The sequence below is a fragment of the Oryx dammah genome, unplaced genomic scaffold (assembly GCF_014754425.2).
Source record: "Oryx dammah isolate SB20612 unplaced genomic scaffold, SCBI_Odam_1.1 HiC_scaffold_18, whole genome shotgun sequence".
Lineage (NCBI taxonomy): Eukaryota > Metazoa > Chordata > Mammalia > Artiodactyla > Bovidae > Oryx > Oryx dammah.
This window is the reverse complement of record NW_024070202.1, coordinates 101,294,184-101,312,677: the sequence shown is the minus strand read 5'-3', so window position 1 is coordinate 101,312,677 and position 18,494 is coordinate 101,294,184. Positions and strand designations below refer to the sequence as shown.

General features: G+C 41.1%; 1 protein-coding gene across 1 annotated transcript in view; it reads left to right on the top strand.

Annotated features, from left to right (window-relative positions):
• DGKI (diacylglycerol kinase iota) overlaps positions 1-18,494 on the top strand; it is a 344,361-nt gene that overhangs the window by 102,731 nt on the left and 223,136 nt on the right. The window contains exons 12-14 of the mRNA XM_040259956.1: positions 11,273-11,386; positions 13,061-13,198; positions 16,459-16,537. Of these exons, the coding sequence (XP_040115890.1) occupies positions 11,273-11,386; positions 13,061-13,198; positions 16,459-16,537 (331 nt within the window). The remainder of the gene's footprint in view (positions 1-11,272; positions 11,387-13,060; positions 13,199-16,458; positions 16,538-18,494) is intronic.

The following is an 18,494-nucleotide window of genomic DNA, read 5'->3' as shown; positions in this document are numbered from 1 at the left end:
TGTCTCTTATGTGAATCCAAGCCCCTAAGGGTTAGGAGGGACTCTTGTTATTGCCCTTAAGGATTCAGTCTTGATCTTTCTAAATTCTGTTTCCCCGCTTCCCGTCCTGTGTCTCCCTGTTCCACAAAGTAAGATCACTAGAATGAAGATCACTAGATCACTACAATGATCTTATGATCACTAGAAGGGATCTTCTAGCCAGATCACTAGAATGAAGACGATAGATGACTAAATGATTTTTAAAACCGAAACTGACCTATTTCCAGATGTTCTTAATAGTTGGTCACAATTATGGAAGAGAAATATGCAAACACAATTGAATTATTGCTTTTTTTTTTTTAACCTGTGGAAATAAAAGTTAGAACATTGACCAACGTTTTGTCTTAAAGATCACAGTTGGTCCTCTTTGGGGTCATTTTAGGAGAAAAGATGGAATTGGGCTGACGTTTAATATCACGGGTGTATTTCCCCCAGTTTGTCTCATCTGTTTCTCAATTTGCCCTCTACTTATGTTGCTATATTTAGCAAAGGCAAATAATTGAGAATGGTGACATTTAGATTTTGCTGTTCAGTATCTTTTCTTCTGTATTTAGAGTCTGATCTCATAGGATTTTATTATGAACTATCTTTGGCTTTTCTCTAATTTTCCTAATTAGAATGTTTTATTCTCAAAGGTAGCAACAGAATCTTCTAATTTTATCTCTCACAGCACGTGAGCACTTAATGCTGTGCTGAATACACATTATATACTAATAAGCACAACCAGAAAGAAATTAAACAGTGATTCCCTAGTCCTTTAAGATTTTCTGCGGAGAGGAAAACAATTTTCAGTTGAGAAAATAGTGTTTACTATTCTTTGAAACTCTGATACACATTATTAGCTTATAAAATTCATTATAAAGTCTTAAAGAAGCCAAACCTATTTTGCTTTGTTTAACCTGGTGCTTTCCAGAATTATTTGACTGTTGGTATACCCCTGGTATCCTGAATTCAGGGTCCTTTCTCTCTCTTAAATGACAATTACCTCAAATCTGTGTTGGCTGCCTGTGCCATCTTCATATATCAGGCTTCATCATGGACTGGCTGTCCCACCTTCCAAACTTCCCCTTCTCCCCTGAGTCTCTCATCACCTCTATCTGCCCACCCCCACCCTCCTCACGGCTTCTTTCCCCTAATTCAGCAGGTATGTGTAGAAAGCACTGTTCTAGGTTTCGTGGTATTGAAGTATTCTCTGCAATTAGAGAAATGTTTGGAAACATGGAAATTCAAAGCATAAAGGAAAGAGAAAGAAGAGCCTAGTCCAGACACATGTGAAACATTTGTAATTATGGAGTCAGAGCTGAATTTCAAAAGAAGAGAAAAAGATAGAAGGAGAAGGACCATCAGTAGTCTTATCAAGGAAAACAACCCCCAAAGAAGTTTCAAGACAGTGATTATATTGTTAAGAGACTGAAGGATTACTATGGATTTGGAGACTAGGGGGTAACTGGTGGTTTTCAGGAGAATAGTTTTAATAGAGTGCCTGACACATTTTAATAGACAGAACCCAGAATGAGAGATTTATCATTGTTGCTAAGTTGTGCCTGCCTCTTTGCAACCCCTTGGATTGTAGCAGACTTCCCTGTCCTTCACTATCTTCTGGAGTTTGCTCAAACTCATGTCCATTGAGTCAGTGATGCCATCAATGGGACAAAACCCATAATGAATGAGATTTGGTACCACCCTAAAGATTTCTGAGCTTCCCTGGTGGCTCAGATGGTGAAGAATCCACCTGCTATGAAGAAGGCATGGGTTTGATCTCTGGGTTGGGAAGATCCCCTGAAGATGGGAATGGCAACCCACTCTAGTATTCTTCCCTGAAGAATTCCGTGGGCAGAGGAGCCTGGTGGATACAGTCCATGGGATTGCAAAGAGTCCGGACACGACTGAGCAACTACTGAGCAACACACATAAGGAGTTCTAATGAGCAGATCCAATCACAGTGTTGAATTTCTAGAAATACTTTCTGGTGTCATTAATGTCACCTTCTTGACTCGCAGACTACCTGGTTCTCCTGCTTTTCTTATCTTTTCTAGCATCTCTTCTTTAGATATACCATAATTAGGTATCTTTTTGGTATCTTCCAAATACCATCATTAGGTATCTGGAAGACCTAGACCATAAGCTAGGTCTTCCAGAAGCCTGGATGCAACTTCTCATTTGTGTTCTAGGTGCTTTTTCCTCCCTGGTACCTTATCTATGATCCTACTTCAGTTTTTACATCCTTCTACATAGTTCACAACTGCAGTAGACATTTATATGTACAACAGCTATGAAAAGTGGTATATTTTCCTTAGAATTGATGCATTCTTTTGAGCTAATTATTTTTGTCAGTGGTAACCTCTGTAGTCCAATCATGTAGAATCAAAACTTTGCATATCTTCTACCTTATATAAAACCAGATTTGATTTTATTTTGCCTTGTTAAAACAAGTTGTCCTGTGAAAGGTATCTGGGGTTTGTGACGTGTTTATCAAGGTACATGATTAATGTTTTTAATTTGATCAGTTTAGAATATGAAACTTTTAATTTTGAGTGTCTGTTTGAAGGAGAGGCCTGCTGATGAAATCATGAAGAGAAACTCTTGGCTTTTGGCAAATGAAGGATAATTCCTGAGTGCCGGGTATATGTTTGACATCAGGTGCTCAGCCTTCACTTAGTGAGTATGTCTATCACTGCAGAGGTTGTCAGAATTCTAAGTGACAGGGTTCTAGGAGGAATCAGAAATGGAATACTTTGGACTGGTTGGGATGAGGATATGTTAATCCTTAATCACATCAGTTTATATACAAAGTATTATTTAATATACAGACATCTTACATTAATTTGAAAAAAGTTCTTAGGCTTCAGTATGAGTTACTTTAATTTGATGCTGTTAAAAAGTACAAAGGCATATACTGCACTTGGAAGAGGAAGAGATGCTTGTGCCACCATTGCTGTGGCTTTTGGCAAGTTCCTTAACCCCTTCTGAGATGTTCTAAGTCTGAAAACAGACACATTTGGATCCCTAAGGCTCTTCACAACTCTAGCATTGTATTATTATAGACCATTGCTGTTTAGGAGAGCTATTATGTAAGCTGCAGTCTTTAAGTTTTCTAGAAGACACTTTAAAAAACTAAGAAGCAGGTGAAATTGATTTTATAATGTATTTTCTTTAACCCAGTATATCCAAGATACTATCATTTCAACACACAGTCAGTGTAAAGTTACTAATGGGATGTTTTAAGCTCAGTTTGTATTGTCTCCAGAACCAGCCTATATTTTAAATTTACAGCGCCTCCAGTTTGGATCAGCCACGTTTGAGCAGTCTGTGACCACACCTGGCCAGTGGAGGCTGTGGGGGACAGCGCCACAGTTTCAGGCTCTTTGTAACTGGTTTACAGAATCCCAAGATGGTCACATAGTTGCAGGCTTCCAGTCGGCTGGGCCCATCTTTGATCTCTAGGCGGAGAGAAAATAACTCAGAATGATCTCAAATTTTCATGTTTTAAGCTAGACATATTCTGTCTTTGGTCAGGGGTAGATTTGTGTTCTGTGCTTTCTGCGGCCACATCTCCACCCATCGAACTCCCCATGGCTGCTGCTTAACTGTCAAGGAGTCTGTAAACTGAGACACTAAAGTCACAGGTCCTCTCCCCTCCTGAAGGATCCTTAAAGTGTAATGTGATCTGTCGTTACCTGCCCTTGGCCTTGATGAACTGAGCTGGACCCAAAGGTCCACCCTTAACCCTGTTGACATCTTTCCCAAGGGCTGGAGTTAAATGGACTCGAACTATAGCATGCTTATTTCGGTTCAGTTGGCATCCCCAGGTAAGGATACATGCTAAACAGAAGGCACGCCCATACCTTGGCTCACTGCAGCCACAGAACAGGGAAGAAAGGTCTATTTCCCTCTAACTGACAGGACAAGTAAATTGTTCCACATGCCTCTTCTCTCTCAGCCTCTCCACATCCCACAGTCCCTTGAGAAGCAGCCCATGGTGTGATCTCAGTTGTCTTCATGCCAGTGAGAGCATGGACAGCCTAAAGTCTACATTGTATTTAAAAAAAAAAACTCATATTTTGGCTTTTTTCCCAATTCCTTTAGCGCTGATTTTAAACATTTATCTTACCATAGAGTGACTTTGTAAACTATTAAGTGCAAATATAAAAATATCGAAAGGACGAATGGCAGTGTACATGTTAGAAAGGAAACCTAGTTGTCTTTCAGGGTGCAGAAACGTTCCCCTCATTCTTTTGATTTCTTCATATGAGAATCCTTTGCTTTTCTGCCTGCAGATAATATGAGGAAAGGCAATTGTGCACCTGCTCTGTTCGAAGAAAATGTCTATTCACGGTCCTGTTCGCCCGCCCCTCAGTCCTTTCTCAAGCTAGCATATTGCTGAATGAAAACGCTGCTCCGCCTGCACTTGGGAAATTATCTGGTGATAGTTATAGCTGGATGTGGCCAGGAGGTGGCAGCATCGGGCAACTGCTGCAGCCTCAGGCTGCAGCCTGGGACCCTGGTGAGCTAGCTCTACCATCCTTGCTTTGCCTAACAGAAGGCAGGAGGAGCTCTGCTACCTGGAACATGACTCTGCCCATTCTTCAGTTGTGATGCGAAATATGCTAAGTGTCCTCTGTTGCAATTGCTTAAGTTTAATTGAAGAGGTGCTTGTGGAGATGATTTGGGATAATGCAAAATTCCCAGCAAATACAGTCCTGCCCACAAATATGCATCTGGACTTCCAGCAGGAGCAGAGTCCTGGGTCCTGGGAAGGGAGAGCCGCTGATAACGGACTTTAAGACCTTTTATATAGTTTTGTCCTCATAGGGGCAGAGACACGGACTATCCCTGAAGACCTTTTATGCCTCCTTCTCTTGTAGGTGTATAGTCTCTCCCCACCCCTGCCCTGCCCGCTCTACCCCCATCCCCTGTGTCTTTCACCTTTCTGCTATAGTACAGCTTGGCTTTTACTTTTTTGTGATAGTCTGTGAAAGACTCTGTGACTTGTTGGCAGTCAGCGTTGGGATCGATCTGTGAAATTCAAGGCTCAACTTCGAAGTGGAGACACAGGAAAAAGGCATTTTGCTTCTAGGAAACTAGACTTTTATGGATGAAGTAAAGAGAAAAGAAGAAAAATATATAGCTTAAGTCAGAGCAGTAAATGTTAATTTTAGGGTTTCCTATTTGTCAGGCACCTGCTAATCAGTGTCTTTATGTCATTTAATTGATAAAATGCTCGTATGAGGCAAGTACTGTTGCCCCTTTTTACATAGGAAGGAATTAGGTTAACTGACTTGCCTAAGCTCACCTGGCCAGTATGTGATGGAGCCAGCAAGTCTCCCCCACTTCTGTGCCTTTCCTAGGTTATGTTGCCTTTTGGGGAAGATGATGGGTAGTGATGGGTAGCTCTTGGATGAGAAAAATTATTCAAGAGTTGCGTGAAAGAAAGAGCAAGAGCCACGTTAGCCAAAGAACTGTGAGCCAAATATGGATTCAAGACAAAAAAATCCATCCTGTGAAAGGCAGGAGACGTTTGATGACTCCAAGGGTTATATAATTGATGATGCCTGCTTGTATTCAGGGGAAAATTAAATGGTTGATTAACTGGCCATAGGATGGCATCACCAAATCAATGGACATGTGTTTGAGCAAACACTGGGAGATAGTGAAGGACAGGGAAGCCTGGCATGCTGCAGTCCATGGGGTGGCAAAGAGTCAGATACGACTTAGTACCTGAACAACAACAAACTGGCTATTGGGAAAAGGAGAGAGAATCTATTTCTGCAGTTTGTTTTCTTTTTTTTTTAACCAGATCAACTGGTAAGAAAGGGGAAGATCCTTTACATTCAAATCAACGTATGTTTTCCTTTTATGCTTGAAAGTGAAGCAAAAGTAGCTCAGTCCATGTCCAACTCTTTGCAACCCCATGGACTATAGCCCACCAAGCTCCTTTGTCCAAGGGATTCTCCAGGCAAGAATACTGGAGTGCGTTGCCATTTTCATCTCCGGGGATCTTCCCCACCCAGGAATCAAACCTGAGTCTCCTGTTTTGCAGGCAGATTCTTTACCATCTGAACCACTGGAGAAGCCTATACGTAGGCCAAGTCTACAACAGAAAGGGGATGGTGACAAGTCAGAGGGTCCAGAGGACTCTTGCCATTTTGTGGAATCACACCACAGTGTCATGTGGAATCTTGGCAGCCTTCCAAGAAAAAGAAAGGAACAATTCTTAAAGTGTGAATGAGGGCAATTATACTGATCAAAGATCTCTTCAGTTCAGTCGCTCAGTTGTGTCCGACTCTGCGACCCTGTGAATCACAGCACGCCAGGCCTCCCTGTCCATCACCAACTCCCGGAGTTCACCCAAACCCATGTCCATCGAGTCGGTGATGGCCATCCAGCCATCTCATCCTCGGTCGTCCCCTTCTCCTCCTGCTCCCAATCCCTCCCAGAATCAGGGTCTTTTCCAATGAGTCAGCTCTTTGCATGAGGTGGCCAAAGTATTAGAGTTTCAGCTTCAGCATCAATCCTTCCAATGAACACCCAGGACTGATCTCCTTTAGAGTGGACTGGTTGGATCTCCTTGTAGTCCAAGGGACTCTCAAGAGTCTTCTCCAACACCACAGTTCAAAAGCATCAATTCTTCAGCACTCAGCTTTCTTCACAGTCCAACTCTCACATCCATATATGACCACTGGAAAAACCATAGCCTTGACTAGACGGACCTTTGTTGGCAAGTAATGTCTCTGCTTTTTAATATGTTGCTGAGGTTGGTCATAACTTTGCTTCCAAGGAGTAAGCGTCTTTTAATTTCATGGCTGCAGTCACCATCTGCAGTGATTTTGGAGGGCGCCCCCCCCAAAAAAAAGTTTGACACAAAAAATAAAGATCTATTTGTAAGGCTGGACCCCGGGGGCCATAATGGGCCGCCCCTCCTCTTCCTCCCGCCGGCGGGGGAAGTCCCTAACGGAAGGAGCCGCCCAGATCCTGGGGACCAGTGACAGCACACTTCTCCAGCTAAAGCCGCCCCACCCCAGCCACGTAAAAGGACCTATCAGCCCGCGACGCCTCGGCCTGGTGACCTATCCGAACCCCCGCCCATTAACCTGACTATCCCTCGCAATAAACTTATATAAGCTGCTTCTAACACGGTCCGGGCGCTGACTTCCTGGACCTGCCTTGTTCGGGTCCGGGAACCCCGCCCGGGAGCGCTTCACCATTAAAAAGCCTGTTAGATACTCTTTTCGGGGTCCTGGTCGTCTTTACCTAACACTATTAGGAGACACTTTATCAATTCATGGAAGTTATGGGACACTTATTTCAAAGTTACTCAACAATTATTTGTGTTTTATGGGTTGTAAATTATTCTCTGACCTTCTGGTCTTACTCTTAGAGTTCTTTCTGGTATTTAGAATTTCTCTCTGCAGGCTCGACTGCAGAGGAAGATATTTTGCTGTGTGATTTTTCCCTTTTCTTTCTCTGCACCCTTGTGCTAATCTTTTCTGGTAGTTTGGATGGTTTCCAGGATCCTGAGACTCGAGTTGGGTTTTCTATAAGCGGTTAGGGCTCCCATCCTGACCCTGGGTCAGGGGTGTTTCAGGTGTGTCAACAAGCCCATGGGCATTTCAATTCACTAATAGAAGCTTTATCCCTCCAGCCCTAAGGCATCACAGCTTTCTGCGGATGATGGCCTCAGGCAGTGGCTCCTCACCCTCTCTTCTTGGCCTCTTTTCTTCTGACCACATAGGGAGTCTGGTTCATACACAACCTCCTGCCAGCAAGGGGTGAACTTTTATCCCCTGTCATCAGACAGAAGCCAAATGCCTGGTTTCCTCTGCTTGCCCCTCTGTGCTTTCTTTGTTTCTGACCCATGGAGACTTTTTTTTTCCTCTTATTTTTATGTCTAGAGGGAAATAGAATGTTCAAAGTGTGAACTCATAGCATTATCTTTATCCAGAAAAGACAGACCTATTTCAAAGGACCGCAAGAAAAATATTTCTAATTTAAATCTATCTAAAAGAACTTTGATTTGACTTGTGAGTATAAATCAGAATAGGGGAGCTGCCAGGGCATGTCTCAGAGAAGTTAAAGAGTCTGTATTCTTTTCCCTGCTGTATATGGGATATTGAATTAGATTTCCAGTAAGTTCCACCTCCTCTCTCAGAGTCTCTGGTTCTACTCAGGGCTGTTTACAGCTGTAGTCAGGGAGCCCAGATTGTTGGGATTTCTGAATTTTCATGTCCTTTTTCATGACCTTTAAACCCCCTGCTCATCATTTGTTAGAGGCCTCTGCTTTGACTTGATCTTGTTTGTGTTTTCAGCGGCGGAGGAACAACCTCTAACATAGTCATTAGCACTACTTTAGCATCTGGCTTTTTTGTTTTTCTTTTACTTTGATAGCAAGCTTAGTGAGTGTTATGTCAAAGAAGAGCTAAAGAAGCCCTGGGTGGGAATCTGAGAACTTGTCTAGGGATTCTTTGCTCAGTTTGGGGGAATGAGGGGACTTGTGGACCCTCATGTAGATCTGAATTTTTAGTTTCCCACCTTGGGCCAGCATTGTGTTGGCCATTTCTAAAAGGTAAACACAGTTTTAGGCTTCTTGATGGATGGGCAAGTTTGACATCCTAAAAAATAGTCACTGTGGAGGAGAAAGGGTTTTAGATAAGGGGTCAGCGGACCTGGTTATGACTCTTGTTTCTTTCACTTCTGATTATTTGGTCTTGAGCAAATAACATAGCCTCTGTGTACCTCGGTTAATAAATCTTCAAATTAACTGAATTTGATTAAGCAGTTTCCAAGGATTCTGCATCATTTCATGGCAAATAGATGAGGAAACAGTGGAAACAGTGGCTGACTTTATTTTTCTGGGCTCCAAAATCACTGCAGATGTGATTGCAGCCATGAAACTGAAAGATGCTTACTCCTTGGAAGGAAAGCTATGACCAACCTAGACAGCATATTAAAAGCAGAGACATTACTTTGTCAACAAAGGTCCATTTAGTCAAGGCTATGGTTTTTCCAGTAGTCATGTATGGATGTGAGAGTTGGACTGTGAAGAAAGCTGAGTGCCGAAGAATTGATGCTTTTGAACTGTGGTGTTGGAGAAGACTCTTGAGAGTCCCTTGGACTGCAAGGAGATCCAACCAGTCCATCCTAAAGGAGATCAGTCCTGGGTGTTCATTGGTAGGACTGATGTTGAAGCTGAAACTCTAATACTTTGACCACCTGATGCAAAGAACTGTCTCATTTGAAAAGATCCTGATGCTGGGAAAGATTGAGGGCAGAAGAGAAGGGGATGACAGAGGATGAGATGGTTGGATGGCATCACCAACTCAATGGACGTGGGTTTGGGTGAACTCCAGGAGTTGGTGATGGACAGAGAGGCCTGGTGTACTGTGGTTCATGGGATCGCAAAGAGTCAGACATGACTGAGTGACGAATTGAACTGAACTGAAGGATTCCCCAGTGCTCCAAAGATCCCAAAGGTCCATGGTATTGACTCTGGGATGGTCAGGCCAGTTGGGAGCTGAGTTTAGTTCTTTACTGAAACATTCCTTGCACCAGAGTGGCTCAGAGCTTGGCCTTTGATGTGTGGCAAACCTAGCTTTGAATGTCAGCTCTACCGTATAAATGTTGTGATGTTAAGGCAGTCACTGAACTTTTCAAGCCTTGGTTTCTTTGTCTACGAATTGGGAATGAAAATTATATCTATTGTAGAGAGTTGTTTTGAAATTTAATAATTCAGTAGAAAGCTTTGCTTAGGGACTAGCACACAGAAAAGATCAGTATGCCCCTCTTTTTGTTAATTGTAAAATCCTTGAGAGCAACCATTCTGCCGTATCTTAGAGTGTCTCACTCATCTTTTTATTTCAACTCCTTATTTCCATGCTTTATATATAGTAGTGTTCAATAAACGTACTGTTAAAATACAGTTTTAAAAAATTTGAAACATGATTCTCAAACAACTTTAGAATCAATAAATGTTAAAAACTTTATTTAGGTTTGTAATAAAGGAGTTAGCAAGATAATACCGCCAGTTTATTGGAGAAGAAGAAGAAAAGAATTATGTAGTTTATACCAGAATAATTTTTCTAAATTTGAGACAAAATTGGTTTATGGTCTAATGGGGGAATAGAACCAGAGCATTTAAAGTGATCTTCTCTTCTCAATGTTTGTGACTCTACAAGACAAAAACTCTCCCAGTAACTTACATTCATAAAGTTCTTAGATAAGCCTGTGACGCTGCTCTAGAATGACATTGTGAGGATATTCAGGTTTCTTTTTGCTGTTTCCAAGTTTGGGGTAATTTTTCTAAATTGTTATAATAAGACAAAACACCAAGTATTATTTATCTTATAAAAAGATTGAACAGGAATATGGTTCTAGTATATAAGTATCCATTTTCTGCCTAAACTTATAATAAGTACTAAGTTCATCCATAATTATGTTTTTTAATGTTTCATTAAGAGGAATGTAGGGATATTTAGGAAAGCACTACTAATTTCTAAGATGATAACGTACAGAGTAACCATTTAATGAGTACTTCCATAAGCTATGCACCATATCAAGGTTTTTATGTATGTTTTAGTTTTAATCTATAAACAGTCTTGTGAGGTAGGTATTATTATCCTCATTTTGAAAATCGAATAAATGAGTCTTACTGAGGTTAAATATTTAATCAAGATGACAAAGCCAGTGTGAGCCAGAATTGAGATTTAGTCTGGTTTCCTGAAATGCCCTAGGGATAAACCAACCTCCCTAAATTGTAAACTCTCCTGAATTTTAAAGTAGATCTCTAGTTAAACACAAGAGATGTGGGTTCAATCCCTTGGTCAAGAGGATTCCCTGGAGAAGGAAATGGCAACCCACTCCAGTATTCTTACCTGGAAAATGCCATGGGCAGAGGAGCCTGCATTTGACTCTTTGCAACCCCATGGCTACAGTCCATGGAGTTGCAAAGAGTCAAATATGACTGAGAGCACACACATACTAGTTAAACACATGATGAACGGGTCTAGTTTTGTTTATATGAAATGGTGTATACAAAATGGTTCTTTTTCCCTTTGAAGAGACTTGGCACGTTGAAACTGCTTGCGATAAGTGCCCTTTCTGTTTCCTGGTTGCTGGATTTTTAAAGAAAAATATGCCTATTCTGTTTTGCTCCTTGTAAAGCCTCTTAATCTCAGGTTGTCTTCTTTGTAACTTATTTGTCTTTCTTCTATCTCTTCTGGCCCCCAAATGTCTGTAGGTGGGCTGGATCCTTTCCATTCTGGATGAACTGCAGCTGAGCCCTCAGCCTCCCGTCGGGGTCCTTCCTCTGGGGACTGGGAATGACCTGGCTCGGACTCTCAACTGGGGAGGGGTAAGCATGTTCTCAGGGGCTGCCCACGCCGTCAAGCAGTGGCATCCCCGGATCCACAGACGCTTTAGTGGGGGCTCGTGTGCCCCTCTCGTTCAAGCAACAAGTTAGAGTTGAGAATCAAGGTCCCCATGAACCATGGTTTTATCTTCAGTTTAAATCTGTAGTCAGCTGAAGAGGAAGTTTTATTTTTAAAAATGGGTTTTAGTACACATGTCTGGGTCTTTTTGAGGTAGCCACTAAAAGACAGTAGTCACAGGTATCCAGGGGGTGGGTTGGTCCTCATATTAAGCAATTACAGGGACTCAAATTGCTCCTGACCCCTAGTCTGCCCTGATGAATCTGGTTCAGATTTCTGATTCTTACTTTGGAAGAGTCATGGCTATGTTTGAGCATTTAGTGTTCTGGTCAACGTCATCAGGCTTTTGGCGATACAGGTAACCAATTTTCCTTTTCACCTTGGAGTCAACTTCAGGCAAGCTTGTTGAAAATAGTTTATCTGCCACTAACCAGCCATTTAAAAGGGGCTTCCCAGGTGCCTCAGTGGTAAAGAATCCTCCTGCAATATGAGAGATGTGGGTTTGATCTCTGGGTCAGGAAGATCCCCTGGAAAAGGAAATAGCAAACCAACTCCAGGGTTCTTGCCTGGTAAATCCCACAGACAGAGGAGGCTGGTGGGCTACAGTCTATGGGGTTGTAAAGGGTTGGACATGACTTAGTGACTAAACAACAACAACAGTCATTTAAAAATTATTATCATCATCATCATTAATATTTTTTATAATATTAGGAAAATGAGAAAGCACAATATGCTAACTTATGCTGCCTGACTGGCTTTTTAACTGCTCATATGAAATTATTGCCCTGGCTGGGCTCAATGAAAATTATCTTCAGATATTAGCAGGTATTAATCTGGCTTTCGGGTGTATTAACCTCCCATGGGTGATAATTATGTCAGTACATTAGCAGATATTTATTTGGCCTTGGGTGAATTAACTTCCCAGAGGTCTTTTTTTAATTTTAAGTAAGCATAGTATAAATAATATATTCTTATGAGGCAGCTAATGTATTTATCAGTATTAGTTCCTCTTATCTAAATCAATGATTTGATCATCCTTAATAATCATGCTATCAGTCATGTGTGTTCAAGGAGTAAGTAGATAGCTCCCTAGCAGGGCTATTCATCAGTCAGACTTACCTTAGGTCATGAAAGGAATGGTGTCTTAGGACAAGGTCAGGGAGAGGTGAGTGAAATGGAATATTAGAAATCACCTAGCAGATGTCGCTTGATTATTTTCCTGCTTTGCCACATACACTTGTTCTGTGTATCCTCCAAATTTCTCTAGAGGGAGACGTGGGGAAATCTGTTTTCACCCTGATAAAAACAGCCATCCAGCATGGCTCTCAAATGACCGCCATTGACTGTTAGTTCTTGGTGCTAACAGAAATCATTCTTCTGCTCAAACCAACTAGACATAGTATTTCTGTGCACGGTAACCATGACTATTGTCTTAAATACTGAATATCTCAAGGGAAACAGTTTACTCTCAACCTTGTTAATTGCAAAATAAAGAGAGAGCTGTAGCAGAAGGTCTCTGCCTGGCATGAACTATCAATACCTATGGCTGTTCTGTCCACTGTTCCAGACAGCAGTGTGTTCGTTCTTTGATTCCTTAGGGCTACACTGATGAGCCTGTTTCTAAGATCCTTTGCCAAGTAGAAGATGGGACGATTGTACAGCTGGATCGCTGGAACCTCCACGTGGAAAGAAACCCAGACTTGCCTCCTGAAGAACTGGAAGATGGCGTGTGTAAGGTTAGAGAGTTTTCCCTTCTGCAGAAAGGGAACCCTGGAGTATTTTCTGCCTGAGCCACAGGAAATACATTCCTGGCCAGAGGGTTAATGTCTGATTCCCTCCTATAGAGGTTGTGGCTACTAGGGCTGTGAGAATAATGCTATCCAGTGATTCTGCCCCATAGACTTCTAAAGATCAGGATTTCCTAAGTGCTTCCATAGCACAGGGAGCTATTCTCTGTCCTCAAATTCCACACCAGAAAGAAATGTATCAGTTTTCTAATCTTTCAAATTCATTGCAAAATCTTAAACCCATGAGGAGATTTAAAAAAAAAAAGTCATATGGCCTGAAACATTAGGCACAAGGTCTTTCAATAGAAAGATACCATCTGAGATTTCTGGTCTGATAGCAAAAATTCCAATTTCATCACTTGTTTGGGATGCGAAGATACACCTAAATAAATGTTTGACTTAGCGTTTTTCCTTCAGTGATTAAACTTGTATCTCACAAACCAAGGGATATAATTATAAAAATGCTACTGTGGAGCTTCAGGGGAAAATTCAGTTTTAAGTTCCGGCCTCAATTTCATATAAATCTGATAGGTTTCTGAGTAGCCACTTGCTTTCTATTACTTTGTTTTCACATTTTCCTTGTGTAAGAATCTCTAGGCAGTGTGCCTCTGAAATGCAGATAGCAAGGCCCTGTTCCCAGAGATTCTGATTAAGTAGATGTAGGGTGAAGGCCCAGCCTCTGTGTAGCATCCCTGCTCTGATGGATCACATCATTGATTGAAGCCAGGATTTCATGGTGCTTTGGCCTTTGAATCCGGTATCATTTTAGACCAAACCAGTGCACCTTTCCTTGGAGAAGGAAATGGCAACCCACTCCAGTATTCTTGCCTGGGAAATCCCATGAACAAGGGAGCATGGTGGGCTATAGTCCATGGGGTCGCAAAAGAGTCAGATGCAACTTAGTTTCTAAACAACAACAAATGCACCTTTATTGATGAGCATCATGATCCCGACCAATTGTGGTAGAAGCTCAAGTTACTTATTTGACTAAAATTGGTTAAAACATGTTTTGTCTTACCTTCATAGTTTTTTCACCTAAACTATAATCCAGAAACTAAGGTTTTTCATAGTTATTATGATTGCTCAGTTGACCTTAAGTTCGTAACGTCACAGTGTTGTTTAAGCAAGTATCGTCTTGGGATATAATACTTCTTTGTAATGTATTTGACTTATAGAAACTGGGCATAAAACAGCTAAAGTACAAAGAAATGTACCATATGGAAATATTAAGGTCCTATCCCCACTCAACTTGGAATGGTTAGGCCCTCAATAACAATCTCTATTTCATTCTTTTCCCAAAAGCTTAAGAAATGGAAAGACTTCTTGATGCAGCCTGGGGACATTAATCCAGATAATTAAAGGGTTTCAAAAGTGGATTTGTAAGGAGATGTGTAGGAAATTGGGGCAATTTTTCCTGGAAAATATGCATAAGAACTCTTAAAACAGATTAAATTGTGATGTTATTTAGAGGATGGTGACCAGATGTTCTCCTACGTTATCAGTGGATGCTGAGACATGGGTTAGAATCATAGCCAAAAGAACATAAATGGTAGAAATGGACATATCTGTGCTTTTGGCAGGATCACCAACCCTTGCTGTCGTTTCTAAGGACTTGTATTTTCGTTTAAGTACAGGAACTGGACATTCTCAAATGTGAAGCCAGGAGAGTGAGACATGTTTTGGCATTGTTCTGTGTGTTTAGTTTCTCTCCCTGTTCTCCAGTCACTTGTAACCACTTCTAAGGGCTGAGCTGACCTCTGAATCAGTACATGCTCTGAGTCAGCCTTCTGTGGATGGGTTCATCCTTTATTTCAGTTTCTGTGTTTCTGTATTATTAATAATCTCTCTCTTGCTCTCTCTCTGATTCTCCCTCTCATTTTATTTTTCTCTTACTGTGACAAGATTATTGCTCTAGTCAAAGAGAAAAATCTTACTGATCAAGGGGCATAGGAGACCCAGTAATTTTTGAAATCTTGAGGCTGAACACTTATTTCTAATAGAAGAGGAGTGCATTTCTCTCTGGAGGAGAAACCTGATCATTATCTGGAAACATCATCCAGGCTGAGATAATATTTCCCCTCTGTTTACTTTAACATTTACCTTCCAATCTGAGTTGCAGAAGAAAAAGTGGAAGAACCACCATATGTCTTCTAGCATTTCCCAATTGTTCTCACGTTAAACCAAAGGCCTTCAGATCATGTCAGCTTTGTAGTTTTAATACAGGACTTCAGGCTACATAGTTTGTTCTCCCCTTTACTCAACTTGCAGCCTGAATAGCCAGGGACCCAGAGGACTCTGGCAAGGAAAGCTGGGGCTTCTGTATATTTCTGTGTGTCTGTGTTTGTGTATTTCATGGTCATATTAAAGATGTAAGAGTTAATAGAGTAAATAAAAATCTGAACGCTAATAAATACACACACAAATGTTTTATTTCTAATTGAGGATAATTGCTTTACAATGTTGTGTTGGTTTCTGCTGTACAACAATGTGAATCAGCCATAAGTATACATGTGTCCCCTCCCTCATGAACCTCCCTCCCATCCCATCCCCTGCCTAGGCCATCAGAGAGCACCGAGTTGAGCTCCCCGTGCTATACAGCAGCTTCCCACTAGCTGTCTATTTTGCACGTGACAGTGTGTGTATGTCAGTGCTACCCTCTTAATTAGCTTTTAGTTTTTCTCTCGGTTGAGAATAGTTAAATGGCTCCCACTGGCTTATTGCTTACCTGACTTTTGTCGAAAATATATAGATTTTTAGAAAATAAGGGTAAACAAATTAAATGGTATTTATTTTCAGTTGCAATATTAATTTGCTGAACATAAATTCTTCAACAAATGTGCATCCACTGATTAAGAAGGTTAGATGTGATCCTTACAATTAAATTTATTTGCGGAGTTTGTTTAGTGAATCATCCCTTGTAACTCTGACAAATGTGCATCCTTCAGCCCTTAAGATTCTCGTGTTATAATATCCATGAGAATGGTTCTCATTTAATAATTTGTGTTGTGTCTCTTGTTTCCTAAACTATTTAAAATTCTTGGGAGTATCCTTTGAGTTGAGCTTTCCCTAAAGAATTAATTCAAAAATCCCTTGTTCCTTCTATGTAGACACCCCTACATTGGGTTGTGACCGGTCTTTCTCCCAGGGACTTGCCCCACAGACCGGTGTCTGGCTTTCAACTTTACCTCTGCCTTTGTTCGTCATTGCAGCTTCCTCTGAATGTTTTCAATAACTACTTCAGCCTCGGATTCGATGCGCACGTCACATTGGAGTTCCATGAATCCAGAGGTGAGGACAACGTCCCATTTCCAACTCCCAGGGAGGAAGTTTCCAGCAGGTGTTTTGCATGATCCCTTTTGTTTGCATATCACTTAAGCGTCCACAGTGTGCTCTACTGCTGTTTCTCCATTTGAACTTCATGGTGACCGTGGGAGCTCAATAAGAGGAACTTAGGACAGATGTTACCCTGAGACCTCGTTGTTTAGGGTCTCAAAGACAGTAAAGATCAGGACCAGATGTGTGCTCCAGGACTCAGGACTGCTAATCTTTATGTTTGACTAGAAACTAAAGTCAGTGAATGACCAAGACGTGATTAAAAAAAAAAATAGAGGAAAAACAGTGACTAAAGAGCTGGTAAGGGGGGATTGATGCTGACTGAGAGTTAATGAAGACCATATTCATGGAGAGGATCTAGAGATGGCGGTACACAATATACACAAAACGTTGAAACAGATTGAAACAGATGGCTGATGTGTCTATACCAGAGGTGTGGACTTTTTAGTATCTGTTAGTCTATCTTTTTTGCATTAAGTAAAAAAGAAATCATTATTAATGATGAAAGGTACAATTACTCAAGCTATTTTTTTAATATAATTTATTTTTGGCGATGCTGGACCTCCGTCGCTCCACAGGCTTTTCTCTAGTTGTGGTGAGCCAGGGCTACTGTCTAGTTGCGGTGTGAGGGGCTTCTCGTTGCGGTGGCCTCTCTTGTTTCCTAGCACGGGCTCTAGGGTATGTGAACTTCAATAGCTGTAGGCCCTTGGCCTACAGCTCCTGGGCTCTAGAGAACAAGGTCAGTAGTTGCAGTGCACGGGCTTAGTTGCTCTGTGACATGTCAGATCTTCCCAGATCAGGAATCGAACCAGTGTCTCCTGCATTGGCAGGTGGATTCTTTACCAATGAATCAATCACGAGGGCAGCCCACCAGGCTAATTTTTTTTTTCTGTTTTCTGTTTATTGGGGTTTTCCCCATGTTTTTACCTGGATAGCCAAGAAATCTCAAGCTCCACTGCAGGAGGAGGGGGAAGAAAGTGAGGCTTCATTTTCACTAGGGTCATATGTACTTAGTTTTGTTGATAGATAGTGGCTGGAAGCCATGCAAACCACAGTTGAGACTCCAAACTGTTCTCTAATGCAGCTGCTCAGGGACTGTGATTTCATGACAAAGCTTGTATCATTTGCATCCAATACTTGCAGAGTGATTCAAAGCCTCATGAGAGCCATTCCAAAAAAAAAAAAATAACCTTGCATAGAATAACCTGCTAGATATTAGTCAAAACATACAACAAATTAGGAATTATGCCAATCCGTTTACATGGACTGGGTAATAAATACAAATCTCACTAAAGCAGAATCCTAAAATATTCAATTGCACAAAGTTTTTTGGCATAGATATGAAATAGCCCATCAAATTGACATGGGACAGTTGCAGACTTTTATTACTATCTGTATTGTATTTCTTTTAGAAGGGACAATTAAAATGACATTCATTTTGAGACAGTTTATTATTGGCATTTTCTGTGTAAATGCTTTTAGAATTACCAGTAGAAAAGCAAATAAGGAGTAAAGAAAGGCTGAACATTTTGATTGACTTTGTATGTAAATAATGCAAACATTTGAATAATTTGATCAGAAAGAAAGTATATTGGACTTCCCTGCTGGACCAGTGGTTAGGATTCCATGCTTCCAGTGCAGAGGATGTGGGTTTGATCCCTGGTTAAGGAAGTCAGATCTGACATGCAGTGAGGTGCAGCCAAAAAAGAAATTTTAAAAAGTGATTTTTAAAAGAAGACGGTATACTTTATTTGATAGGAAAATAGATGCTGTTTTTTTCTTCTCAAAGTGGCTAAGCCATATCTGGCTGAACTGCTGTGTAACAGAACATGTAATCATTTGGAACAAAATTCAGAGATTTAATAGGATTGGTCATTCAATTGTCGGTTGGAATCTTGCCCAGTACTTTACA